Source organism: Bombyx mandarina, chromosome 06, assembly GCF_030267445.1.
Source record: "Bombyx mandarina strain Sakado chromosome 06, ASM3026744v2".
Classification (NCBI taxonomy): Eukaryota; Metazoa; Arthropoda; class Insecta; order Lepidoptera; family Bombycidae; genus Bombyx; species Bombyx mandarina.
The window spans coordinates 11,530,354-11,544,282 of record NC_143213.1 but is presented as its reverse complement, the minus strand read 5'-3'; the positions used below and the strand labels follow the sequence as shown (position 1 = coordinate 11,544,282).

Genomic DNA, 13,929 nt, shown 5'->3' with positions numbered 1-13,929 from the left:
TGGCCGCATCTCAAACGAGGATATGCTATGGGCATCGGAGCGTAAGGCCCATTTAGAAGAGAGAGCGACCACGATGAGCTGTATAACATTAATAAATTAACGATGATTTTATGGAATTCCGTCGGTTCTGCGCTCGCAATGCACACCCGCGATACTTTGGATTATATATTGGATTTTAATTTGTGTTACGCCGACAAATTTCAAACGATATATCGCCTTTTTGCATTAAAAGTGTACAATTTCCAAAAATATTCCAAATTGAGTTAAAATGCGTAAACGTTTGGTATCACCAGTATTTTTCTCATAAATAATGTTAAAAGAGCGTAGTTTAAGTTTTAGTTTTTTTTTTTTTTTAGTTTACTTATATTTTGACTACTAGGTATTAACAAAATTAATACATAATTTTATCTCACTTTAAAAGACAAATAACGTAACTGGTAAAAAATAAAAAATAAATGTTGCAAATATTATTAATATTCAAAATATTACAATATGTTAAGCCTTTAAGACACTCTCCTGTAAAATTATTAAGTTTTGAAATTATACAGTTTTAATGCGATAAGACGATATGTTTAGTTCCAGTTCGAAGTCCGAGGCTTTCTTTTTCCCGAAAATTTAACGGGTTTAATAAAACGATTGTCGAAGTTGAAATGTTGGATAGTTAAAAGTTGACAAAATTATTATTTAAAAAAAAAACATTCACAGATTTCATTATCGATATATAGAAATTTCGTGTTGAATCGAGACGTTTCGTACTGACTACGTTATGGAGCGTTGATAATTATGATGTCTGACTTTTACTTGTTCTGAATTCAAATTTAAATTCGAAAGCGGATTGTTTTGAATAAAATAAAAAAAGATTATTTATTAAAATTAGCTCTAATGCTCCCGAAACGTAAAAAAAAACTGTGGTTTGACAAAAAAAAATCGAAATACTTCTTTTTTTAAATGCCAACACTAAAAATAGAAGATCAATACCCAAAATGAACTCGAATATTGGTTAAATAAATTATGAAAAAAAATAGGTCACTGTGTTATATTTACGTTTTGTAATGCATTTATCGATTTGTGAAACAAAGTGTGTATAAATATTAACGACGACAATCAATGTAATATGTTCTACAAATAAGTCACTGCTAAAGTGATTAAGAGATTGTGTTCCGGTTTCCATTATTAAGCAGGCAGTAGTGAAATAAAACTTTCAATGCATACTAAATTTTTAGTAACTAAAAAATAAGACAATAAAAAACAAGATGAAAAGGAAAATTGGGGTTGGAGCTGTTACAGACTTCCCTCGTTAGTTAAAGTGATGATACATCCCTTTTAATTACCACTGATGCTGAGTAAGCTGAGTAAGAAATCTCTTGGTAATAGTTACCGACCGAGAGTTGGCCAGTCGTATTCAGTCACCCATCGGAAGCGGTCTAAAGCAATATTTTCATTCTGCCAATTTCAATGGCACCGACACATCTTCCTGCGTCTAATTCTAACGCTGGCAGCGCTGCCTCAACAGCTGAAGGCCTGAAACGGCGGAAATATGAAAATCTTTCCAAAGATTTCATTTTTGTTCCGTTTGGCTTTGGGCCCCTGGGGTCCATCTGCTAAAAGCTTTTTTAAGTACCTTATTTTTTTTTTAATATTCTATTTGAAGCCTCGCGAGACCAGAAGGTTGGTACGTATTTTGCACAAAGAATTAGCGTTGCTATCCAGCGTGGAAATGCTGCCAGCCTTCTGGGGACGCTGCCAACTGGCGGTGAGCTAACACAGATTTAGCCTTAAAATAGTACTATACATTTTTTTTTACTTTTACCATTGTTTGTGAAATAGAACTAATAAAAGTGAAACCTCTTTCAAAAATCCTTTTTGTTAAACACCTAATCGGGGAAGCCCCGCATAACAGAGCGATCGTCTCAAGCTTTTAGTACACTTACGTGAAAATCGTAAAAATCGCAACACAAAATATCCGAACAATAAATCCTTTGCACATGTTAAAATATTCGCTCAGATCAAATAACAAGCCTCGCCTTTTCAAGAATTGTTAATACCGTCCGCAATTCCCTAAGACGTCTTAACTTAAGCAAGGTAGCGTTCGTTGCACATAAATCGTCCTATCTCAATGAATAATTGCAGGTTTATATTTGAATGAATATATTACCGCCGATTACAATAACGAAGGTTGACAATTTGTTTAGCGTTCAAATAAGTACTGGTTGCAATAGGAAACTTGCTTTAGAGAATGCAGGTGCTATGTTTCATAGTGGAAAATTGTTTAAATATAATGTTTGTTTAGAATAACTTCCTTAATGTATAAGCACAGTAGTTGGAATAGGGTCGGATAGTTTTTTTGCAATTATCGATATTTATATTTTCAATTTTTTTAAAAGTCTTCGATTTTAAGCAAAATTTATTAAGATGATGATATGATAATAGGTGAACCAGGAAATAATGTCGTTTCAACAGACGCTGATAGTCGCATTTAACAGCTCATTAGTTTCTTTAAATTCGTACGAGATATTTTAAGGTTGGAGTGATTCGTTGGTTGTTAATAATTAAATCTATATATTTTTTGCTTAGATAGGTGGACGAGCTCACAGCCCACCTGGTGTTAAGTAGTTACTGGAGCCCATAGACATCTACAAAATAAATACGCCACACACCTTGAGATATAAGTTCTAAGGTCTCAGTATAGATACAACGGCTACCCCACCCTTCAAACCGAAACGTATTACAGCTTCACGGCTGAAATAGGTAGGGTGGTGGTACCTAGTCGTGCGGACTCACAAGAGATTCTACCATCAGTAATCGTAATTAATATTTTGACAATTCATAGTTAGATCTCCAACCGAATGCCGTATTCCGGCATAGTTGCGTGCGTTTCCAGAGATTTGTTTGCCACGTACCATCCGGCTTTGGAATGAGCTCCCCTCGACGGTGTTTCTCGAGCGCTATGACATATTCTTCTTCAAACGAGGCTTGTGGAGAGTTCTTAACGGTAGGCAGCGGCTTGGCTCTGCCCCTGGCATTACTGAAGTCCAGAGGCGACGGTAACCACTCACCATCAGGTGGACCGTATGCTTCGTCTGCCTACAAGGGCAATAAAAAATGGTATTCGTTTTTAATTTTAACAAGGTTAATAACGCAACGGTTGCTACCGAAACCTCCTGAGTTCCTCGGCGGATCTGCTCAGTGGGTCGCGATTCCGATCTGGTTGTAGATTCAGCGTGGCACTGCTCTTGCTAGAATAGATGCTAGTCATTTCTTTCGGACTGAACCCCGTGAGTTCGCTCATCAAGCATGATGAAGCCAGGATAGCTCCTCGAGAGTAATGGCAGATAGGTATTAGTAGGCAAGTAGAAAAGCTACCAAAAGAGCTACTTTGAAACACTTTGATCATTCGTAAATGCTAAAGTGTTTTTTTTATTATTTGAACTAGGATTTTTTTTATTGCTTACATGGGTGGACGAGCTCACAGCCCACCTTGTGTTAAATGGTTACTGGAGTGCATAGGTATCTACAACGTAAATGCGCCACCCACCTTGAGACATAAGTTCTAAGGTCTCAGGTATAGTTACAAATTCTGTGAAGTATTGGTATATTTCTTTTGTATTATCCAAAATGTTATCTCCTCCATGCGTAGATAATCTTCAATGCTGAGGATCGTGGCCTCATGAGGCTCTCTTGGGGAAATGCACATGGTGGGGTCCCGCGTCCTTCCACAGCAGTACTTTTGGAAGAGATTTAGTTCTTCGCTGAAGCCTTAGTTAGGTCTGGCTAATTAACCGGCGCCCGACATTCGGCGTTGACTGTTCGAAGGTGTATTTTTTCAGATTTTTTTAGAGTAAGTAATTTTAAAATTTGGTTTTAGTTTAACTTAAACTTAAATAGTGACATAAACTAAAAAAACGAGGTGATATCCGAAGATCGTACTTGATGTAACCGTATGGCTACTAAACAGAACATTCACTGCCTAAGTATTTGTATTTATCCAAAGACAAGATGAATCGAGCGAGATATAATTTCAAGAATGATGTTATATATTTTTAAACATTTATATATAGTTTTTAGTTGTTATAATTTATGATACTTAAATGGTAATTTTAATAAGATTTTTAAAATATATTTTCATAATAATATACACATGGACTGGTTTCTGAAATAAACGATTTTAATTTATGTCTAAGACTGATAACGTCAAATGTGGCACACATAAACATTCATAACATTAAGGATGTCGTCTGAATCTTAGGTTATTTTAAGCTTGCATAGATAATACTACTAAAGTGAAATGCTGTTGTTTTGCTATCTCTTTCCTACGAAATCACGAAGTGTGGACCAAAGATCGATCTCGTGTTTGAAGGTGGACAACGGTATTAATGTTTTTCGTTAAAGCCCAAACTGGCACTACTGTCTATACTAACATGCCCTGACACTAGTGATCTAATATAGCTATATACCTATATATAACCAAATGTTTGTTTGTTGTACGTCTATACTAATATTATAGCGACCCGCCCTCGCTTCGCTTCGGAAACATTAAAACACACATGAAACAAAAAATAAAATAAATAAAATATTACTAATATTATAAAGAGGAAAGATTTGTTTGTTTGTTTGTTTGGAATAGGCTCCGAAACTACTGGACCGATTTGAAAAATTCTTTTTCCATTAGAAGCCGACATTGTCCCTGATGAACATAGGCTACTTTTTTTTAAAAAAAAATTATTTTATTTTTTTGGTTTCATGTGTGTTTTAATGTTTCCGAAGCGAAGCGAGGGCGGGTCGCTAGTAATTTATATGTTCGTTCGTGTGATTCAATTGTAACTTGATTGTGGTCAATAGCACTTGAGAATAGGGGGAATAAGTGATAGGCGTGTTTCAATGAATTTTGATATATTTCATATATTTAGCATTAGCTGCAGCACAGCGTGATCTAGGTTCAATAAGAATAAATGTTGCAGTTCATCCCGATGTACATACGTCGGTTTTCGAGTTCACATCATTAGTACTTATAACACGAAGACACTGATACATATATCTGAAGATCGAGACACAACAATGACATGTATGGTTTTTGACCTATTAGTCAAGAGACCCTTCCTTTTTTTAAACGCATTACAACGTTTATGAAATTCGAATAGACTTTTAAGTCCACCTATAATTGCTCAGATCCTGAATCCCGATAATATTGTAACTGATATTATATTTAGTTACGAGATGATGATGATCGAGATGATTTGATGAATCCGCCTTATCTGACCGCGATGGAGCATCGAAAAACCGCCCTCGACCGAAACATGTCTTGTCCCTCAGATTCACTCTCGGTACTATTAGGATCCTCAAGCACCACCTCGTCGAACTCTGCGTCATAATCGAACTAACCCATAAACACAGGTCACTGAGTTTCTTGCCGGATCTTCTCAGTGGGTCGCGGATTCCGATTCAGTGGTAGGTGGATTAGATTCTGCGAAGCACTGCTCTTGCTAGGGCTAGTGTTAGAAAATTCTCTCAGGTTGAGCCCATGATCACCCGTTCGGGCATATCTGGTATAACCTCTTAGGCTATCTGCTAATAGGTAGGGGATAAAAATTAACCCGAAACCTGGGAGGATTAGTGACACTCGAATTTGGACTCATTAAACTTTATCAAGCACTATTCAGAAAGCGTGTTGTTTTTTTTTTAAATTATTTTCATTTTCGTTACGTTGCTGTACGAAGGCTCGTGACGGAATCATACCGCGATACGCACAGTGGTTATCAATGTGATACTTGTGTACCCAGCATGAAATACAAGTAGACAAAATACAATTATTTTTACTGTTACCCGCTAATGCTGTATTGTGCTACGCCGCTAATTCGTGGTTTAATTACAATATGCGTGTCGGTCAATTTTATGAATTAGTTTGTTTAAATTTATTTTTGTTCGTTAAGGGTTCAATTTAGATTTAATTGGCCAAGATAGACAGACGTACCGACTAGTAATGTAACCCGTAGATGCTTCGAAGTGTAGATTTTGGAAACATTTATCTTTAACAGCCTTCCCTCTAAATCCTTATTCAATTATAATACTGTTTAGAATATGCTTTAGTAGCAGCTTACATTAGTAGATAATCGGCCCCTGATATCATTCTGAGTAGGGTAAAAACGGACTTGTCGTTATCCTTCGATTCTTGTTTAAGGTACAATTATTTAAAACTTAACACAGTTGTCAAAAGCTACGAACATTTATTCAAAAGTTTTTTTTTTAATTTTATTACAGACTCGGACTTAAATTTTTTGATAATTTTCTACTTTGAATTTTTGTTTTTTCATTTTCGACGGTACGACACATATCGATACACGAGAAATTCAACACGAAATAAATTTAAATAAACACGAAAACTTGTCTTTCATAAATAAAGAAAGTCTATCGCTGTGTTAATCATATGCAATTAATTTTAGCCGAAACTTTCATCTTGCGGACTCTATTTTAAATTTATATGGGAAAAAAAAAATACTTTACACACACAGGTTTAGTATGCGAACTCGAAATTCAGATTGCACTTAACGATACGCCCAAGATTCATCGAGAGGCCCATCATCACGTCGGCAAGCCCAATTATATGACTGCCGATATTTTACTAAAGTTTAAAATCGAATCGTGCGAAAACGTTGTTGAGCATTTTCTCAGTTTCACATTTCGATTACGCTTTAAACGAGTCTGGACCGTAATACCGGTGTTCGAAAAAACTTGCACACAAAACTCGTAAAACCACACGATGTATAATGCCAACTGAAACAAGTGTTTACTGCATGCGCGTTGATGTCTTTTATACTAGCTTATTCACGCTGTTCCGTGCTACATATTTATCGATAAATCTTCTCATTTTTTTTCCGATAAACCAATACAACACAATACTAAAACTGGTTAGATATGTATAATTTATTATTTTTTTATTTTTAATAATTATTATTATATTATAATACTTTCTGTATTAATTGTATGTATATTTACGGAGATATCTATGTATATATGTATGTGTACATATATGTATATGTATTTCAGTGGAATGGTACACCGCGCGTAGTTCGTTTCCAAATGATTCTTGTCCACCTGATGGTTGTCTGGAAGAGATCGCTCTTAGCGATAAGACCGCCAATTGTACTTTTTGTGTTTAATGTATCGCACTGTTTATTTGTTTTTTGGTGTACAATAAAGAATACTCTCTCTCTCTCTCTCTCTTTCTCTCTCTCTCTCTCTCTTTCTCTCTCTCTCTTTCTCTCTCTCTCTCTCTCCCTCTCTCTCTCTCTCTTTCTCTCTCTCTCTATATTAAGCTTGACGTTATTTATGTTGTAAACTCAAACTCGTTTAAAAATATAACTAATAGAAACGTGTGTGAACAAAGTATGTGGAACGCGTCAATTGATTCGTTCGCGTTCCAGCTCAATCAGTTTTTTTTTTTTTAAACTAAAACGCGCATAGTAAATTACAAGTAAAAGTATCATTAATACCTTTTATTTACACGTTACACTGACCCACTTGAATACGAGGCGTATTTAAAACACGTCTTATAAGTATTTTAAAACGTATCGAATTGCCGGAAAACGTTACCCGTATCGATTAGTAACGAATTACAGAATTTCGCACCGAAATCAAAACATAGCCGCGGCTTGACGCGAATATAAAAAAAAGTAAAAAAAAAAAACTCACCGCCTTTATATTTTATTATTACGAATTTAAGTCCCCGGCACAAGTCCACAGAACACAATCCCGAATTAGAACAACGGATTAGGGTTGCGCCACGCACGTGTCGATGGATGTGGAATTAGTTGGACCGCCGATATCGACGTGCTGTCGGAACAACGGCCGCGGGAGACTGGCGCGCCGTCGCGTCTAGTTGGCACCTGCACTACCGTAGCTAGTGACGGTCACTTGTCGATGTTATCGATAAATAAATTACCTATATTACTTCATTTTAGATTCATATCAGGCCTAGATAGATAAATAAATATCCTTACTAGTAGTTAGGTGTGTTGTGAGACCGTATGGGTACCACTTCCTATTTCTGCCCTAAAGTAGTAATGCGTTTCGGTCTGAAGGGCGGGGCAGCCATTGAATGTACTATGTATAAAACATAGGCTTAGAACTCTAGACTAGGTGGTATTTACGTAGTGTTTGTCTATGAATTCGGGCAATCACTTCACACCAGGTGGGCCATACGCTCGTCCGCCCATCTAAGCAATAAATAAGCAATCATGTATTCTGGTTGTAAATTTCTTCTACTATTCAATTGGGTCTTCATTCAAATTCAAAATTCAAGCAAAAAATATGGCTATATTATTTCATTTTTAAACTAATGAGTACACACCATGGACTCAGCGATAATCAAAAGTTACGAATACTTCAGCTTCCTAATGCATAAAGAAGTACCTACATAATATAGGTATTATATATTTTTTACTGTTGGTAAAGTAGAACCGGAAGTAGCTAGGTGGTTTGAAGGGTGGGGCAGCCGTTCTAACTATACGGAGACCATAGAACTCATATCTCAAGGTGGGTGGCGGCATTTACGTTGTACCTAGATGTTTAAGGGCTCCGGTAACCACTTGACACCAGATGGGCTGTGAGCTCGTCCCCCCATCTAAGCAATAAAAAAAATGGTTTAACCTCACAAAGCCATATTTTTAATTCGAGAAATGGAGTCGCCTCTTTAAGCAGTTTCCCTACTGTTTTTGGTATCAAACAGTGAGGTTTTTTATGGGCAAACGAACTAACTACCGAATTTGTGTTAAATGTTTACCGTCGCTCACAGATATCACAATTGTTAATACCTCATCTTAAGTTTTGTGGTCGACATCAAAATCGTGTATTAATGACCTGCGCAAACTATTACCTTTTCATCAGGATTCATTATTACTACACGATTTTAGTCACACAGATTTTAATTATGAAACAATTTTAATGTAACAGAGATTATTTACGACCTTTGACCTTTGTTCGCCTTTACTTTTGGTATTGTATTATTACACATTATTAATATGCATAAGAACGTTCTCTATATTATAACATGCAGGTTTTTTTAATCCAGAACATTTTACGAAAATAACGCAATTATTGGTTATCATAAACCTAAAAATCTTATTTAGGGTTTGTAGTTTAATCTTAGTCTGGGAAGGCTTTGTTCGCGTTGCAGGAGTCGCCACGGGCGGCAGGACGCGGCAAGCTCTGAATGACAGGGGAAAGCAAACTCATTTATCTGCCGCGTGTAGGTTTGATCTTGACAGCTGAAACACGATCCGAACCCGCAGTGATTGGCGAGATTCATGTTCGATACCGGCCGGTAAAGCCAGTTTGTTGTCGCTGGAAGACCGCTTATAGGTCTGTTAACGATTATATCGAACTGTGTTTTATAAAATCAATTGCTTTTTTATAACAATTAAAACTACTTTAATCTCCGCGGCAACTCGTGACCATGAACTATTTAAAGTATTATAAACGTCGAAAATAATTTTATGAGTAAAAAAAAAACGCGATGCTAAATTGTAGAAGTATTTTTAATTGTGTCTACGACGAAAATACTTTCATATTAATTTCGATAATGTAAGTCCATCGACTGTGTCCATCACTAATCCGTTCGTACGCAACGTACATCGAATGATCAAATTAATTACCGCCTCATCTCGGCTCGGACCAGCTCTCAGCCGAAAAACCAAGCTGACCCTTCCGTCAGTATTTAAAAAAAACAGTTGAAACATATACCTATCCTTTTCTGGCACGTTAAAAAAGAATTAGTTCGTCGGAAGGTAGCGTGTATTGAATGTGAAAAGTAGGTTTCACCTGCGGCTTGTGAATGAACTGTTGTTGCGCGGCATCGTTTGATGTGTGAAACAAACGTTTGACAATTGACAGTAAGTACTCCAGAAATAGGCTAAGGCAGCGGCTCTCAACCTTCAAGACAGCCTAGATTATTTAGAATTGTATTTCGTAGATAGCTGCCGGTTTGATCACGCAAACCTCATTTTAATTTATTTGTTAAATATTGTAGTTTAGGCATAATTTATTGGCATAATTTATTAATGAGATATATATTTTGTTAGGCATTTTTATTTTAGCTTTGTCTATTTTAAAAGTTTATTATCTCGAATGGTATTTTGGTCTACTTAATAATTTACTACATTTTATTTGTAGCGCGTTCAAAATCACATAGCATTATTTTCTCTTGTGACAAAACATTGTAATTTGTTTATGAAAAGTCTCACAATTTAAGGAAACAATATTTTAAGTTTTTGCTGTTCAAAACCATTACTGGCTAAATTGTTTTTTTTTAATATAAGTTGTTCTTAGTTGGACGTGAGAATAATATTGTAAGGCAAAACAAACACATGCAAGATATTACTACCGCCGTATGAATTGTATGCCTTCGGAAGTGTCGATTCGTTACTATTAATAGTCTTAGATTACTAGCAGATTATTATGACTGTTCTTTAAGACCACTTGGAAAATTGTTCAAATCACTACCAAAATCTAGATTTGACGAGCATAAAATTTGAGAACCAATGTGCTAAAGGAAAATGTAATAATGATAAGTTTCTCACTCAAAGTTGGAATTTCTATGTAATGACATATTATATGAATAATATTGTTTTGCGTTGAGTAAGCCTCAGGTGCTCAGCAATTGACGGCACTGCTATTATTTGAGAATGTGTAAGTGATCTGAAACAACCACATCAAAGCTTCGGCCGACGTTTCTAGAACAAAGTCTCGTTTTAAAACATCATTCACAACGGACACTGCTACGATTAATGTTCTTCATTGTATGGTTATGCTAGCTCACAGCCCACTTGATGTTTTTGTGGCCTATAGGATACGATGCCGGTTTACAAGTATCAAGCGATTCTGCTAGTGTTAGTATCCCCTAGGCAGGTAACAATTTTCCTAAATAAATACATACTTCACAGAATCCAGTGACTTCTACTATGGAAGATTAGCAGTGTGTACTTTTGTTATAAAGGCATATTATGCTTACTGTAGGAAACTAATATGGCCGAGCTTGTTCTACATAGAATTATTTCTGAGAAGTGTATTATAAGTTTATCTAAAATTGTCAAAATGTAAATCTTCTACACTAAGATCCAAATAAACTTGTTGCATAAAACTCTTCAATATTGCTAAGGTTTCAGAAACATGGAAATAAAACCTATTGAAAAAGAAACTTTCATTGAACTTATTATTTAAAAATAGAAATGTATTTCTCAGCATAAAAAAAACATTTGTGGACAACTGTTTATAATTTCAATTATTCAAATTTGATTCTATTACATGTAATTTTTAAAACATGGTTTTTAAGATTAATCAGTATAGAATTTACAGTTTAAAAGTTATCATTCCAAGAAATGGAATTAAAATTACGCACCAGTTATATGGTGCTTAATTTTAATCCTTATTAAATTTACCTAATTTAAAACAATCAGTAAAACTGATTTTTGCATAAAGTGATTCTGATACAATGATTCTATTGTCGAGTTTTCCTTTGACAACCTTAAAACTAGTATAAAGCAGCTTTAGGAGTTTTCAGTTTCCTTGTATCTGAAAATAAATAATACATTACGATATTATCTTTTTTTTATTTTTTTTTTATTGCGTAGATGGGTGGACGAGCTCACAGCCCACCTGATGTTAAGTGGTTACTGGAGCCCATAGACATCTACAACGTAGATGCGCCACCCACCTTGAGATACAAGTTCTAAAATCTCAGTATAGTTACAACGGCTACCCCACCCTTCAAACCGAAACGCATTACTGCTTCACGGCAGAAATAAGCAGGGCGGTGGTACCTATCCGCGCGGACTCACAAGAGGTCCTACCACCAGTAATTACGCAAATTATAATTTTGCGGGTTTGATTTTTATTACACGATGTTATTCCTTCACCGTGGAAGTCAATCGTGAACATTTGTTGAGTACATATTTCATTAGAAAAATTGGTACCCGCCTGCGGGATTCGAACACCGGTGCATCGCTTCAACACGAATGCACCGGACGTCTTATCCTTTAGGCCACGACTTTATCTTGTACGATGTGTTCTTTTTTAAATTAGGAAATAATTTTATTTTTGAGATAGTAGTTGCTTACAAGATTATTATTATGTCGTTTTATCTATATTACCAAGGAAATTTGGCCACAACTTGCAATTATTTTCCTGTCTTAGGCTGGTGGTAGGGTCCAATTTTATTTAATACAAGTACAGATATTGATGACTTGCTCATCAAAATACAAATAAATATTGTTATTTACATACTTGCACTTTATACATGTGTAGAAAACTGTTTGTCCTTCATCAGCCGATCGTAACTGTAGAGTTGCATATGACATTCTGTCGTAACCGCATTTTGCGCATTTTCTCTCCACAACTGGACCCTCAGGACCATCAGTATGTAGTATATTCTCATTTGTGATCACAGATATAGTATTGAAATGTATTGTGTATTGAAATTTCAGGTTACTATAATCTGTAAAAAAAGAATTTCTGAACAAAACATTTATTTAAGTTTTTATTTTATATTTCGAAAACAAATACAACAGGTTCTTTCTGGATTTCTTAAGTATCATTAAAGTTTTTTATTTATTATAAATTTAATAGCGAATATTCGAAAATAATACAAAAGCATAACGCTGAAAAATCGTATCCTGTTTATATGAAAGTAATTTTTTCATTGGCAACTATATACTTACTATCAGCCTCATAATGTGCTTTACAAGTGTAGCATTTCACGGAGCCAAACTCTTGTAGCAAGGGTAATATGGACCCACAGCGAGCACAAAACGCTGTACTAGTTGATAACGGGCTTTCAGTGGACATTATTCTAAAAGTAAACACAAGTATCACTAAAAGGGTTGTGTATTTTTGTTTAGAATATTAGGTTATTTTAAATCTTTATCTATTGCGTACTAAACATAACCAGAATATATTTTTATGCCAATATGAAGCATACTATATATTTTTATGATGGATTTTAGTGTATACATATGTATTTGCTATACAAAAACATAATAAATTAATTTTTTTATTAAAATGATAGATTCATTACTTACGTACAATTTTTTTAACTGTTTGACAATTGACAAAGGAAACATAGCCCATACTGATAATAATAATATATCGCTTGTAACTAAAGCTGTACTTGTTGTCAGTTATTGTGTGAAAATTTATGTCATAAAATTTGAAACGATGAAGTTCAGTAACTGTTTATTTTTCTTACCAGCTCATAGCCTTGAGAGGCTATGTCAGCGTCACCTAACAAGTAGGTGAGCTCACGGGACTCAAACCTGACGACGTTGCTAACGCTAACCCTAGCAAGAGCACTGCTTCTCTGAATCTACCACCGTATCGGAATCACGACCTACTGAGAAGATCCGGCGAGAAACTCAGTGGCCTGTGTCTGTGGGTTAATTTACTTGCCGAGCCCTTTGTCGCAAGCGACGGTTTCGACGAGAACGATGACTAGTGACTTGAAGTGTTTAAAAGCACCGTTAGTGGATCGGGAGGATACGAAATGAGACGTGCTGTAATTAAATTAATGAAGATCACACTTCTAAGTTTTAGTTTTGGTGGACTTTTTGTCTCTCTACCACAGTCCGTGACAATGCCTACAGAACTACAGAACGCTGCCAGTATCTGTAGATATAATCACTACAGTCTAATAAAGCTCATTATTAGCTCTTGCTCTTTACACTATTACTAACTCCACTCTATAAACGAAAATTTAAACGCAATTCTACATTAATGGATGTCTAAAATCAGTCATCTTCATTGTTTCTCATGATATAGATTTGTAGGTATTCTATAAAATAAATATGTGAAATCATGAAATTCATGTAAATACAATAAACACAGCCTAAAAGACGAGATGCCCAATGATTTTAAAATTTTTTAATTGATGTTTGGGTTTCAAAA

General features: G+C 35.4%; 2 protein-coding genes across 6 annotated transcripts in view; both read right to left on the bottom strand.

Annotated features, from left to right (window-relative positions):
- The window catches only part of m (zona pellucida domain-containing protein miniature), a 99,493-nt gene extending 91,540 nt beyond the window's left edge, over positions 1-7,953 (bottom strand). Inside the window, exon 1 of the mRNA XM_089728137.1 lies at positions 7,687-7,953. The gene's annotated coding sequence lies outside the window, so the exon portion shown is untranslated. The remainder of the gene's footprint in view (positions 1-7,686) is intronic.
- Positions 7,954-11,245: 3,292 nt separating this feature from the next.
- Positions 11,246-13,179, bottom strand: RpI12 (RNA polymerase I subunit RpI12). 5 transcript variants are annotated; one of them, XM_028181016.2, is made up of 4 exons: positions 13,068-13,179; positions 12,708-12,838; positions 12,274-12,484; positions 11,246-11,562 (listed from the first exon to the last, which is right to left on the bottom strand). In XM_028181016.2, the coding sequence occupies exons 2-4, from the start codon at positions 12,832-12,834 to the stop codon at positions 11,538-11,540; spliced, it is 363 nt and encodes a 120-aa protein (XP_028036817.1). In that variant the 5' UTR covers positions 12,835-12,838; positions 13,068-13,179; the 3' UTR covers positions 11,246-11,537. The 5 variants fall into 5 exon arrangements, with proteins under 5 accessions (XP_028036817.1, XP_089584266.1, XP_028036816.1 ...); XM_089728140.1 differs by having other exon boundaries at positions 13,060-13,124; XM_028181015.2 differs by having other exon boundaries at positions 13,072-13,124.
- Between the last annotated feature and the right edge of the window lie 750 nt (positions 13,180-13,929).

Coding starts and splice junctions, on each gene's coding strand:
- RpI12 (XM_089728140.1), bottom strand. CDS start 13,109: ATGTTTCCTTTGTCAATTGTCAAACAGTTAAAAAAATTGTACGTAAGT. Junction 12,485..12,707: donor AGCACATTATGAGGCTGATA/GTAAGTATATAG, acceptor CTTTTTTTACAG/ATTATAGTAACCTGAAATTT. Junction 11,563..12,273: donor TACACATGTATAAAGTGCAA/GTATGTAAATAA, acceptor ATTTATTTTCAG/ATACAAGGAAACTGAAAACT.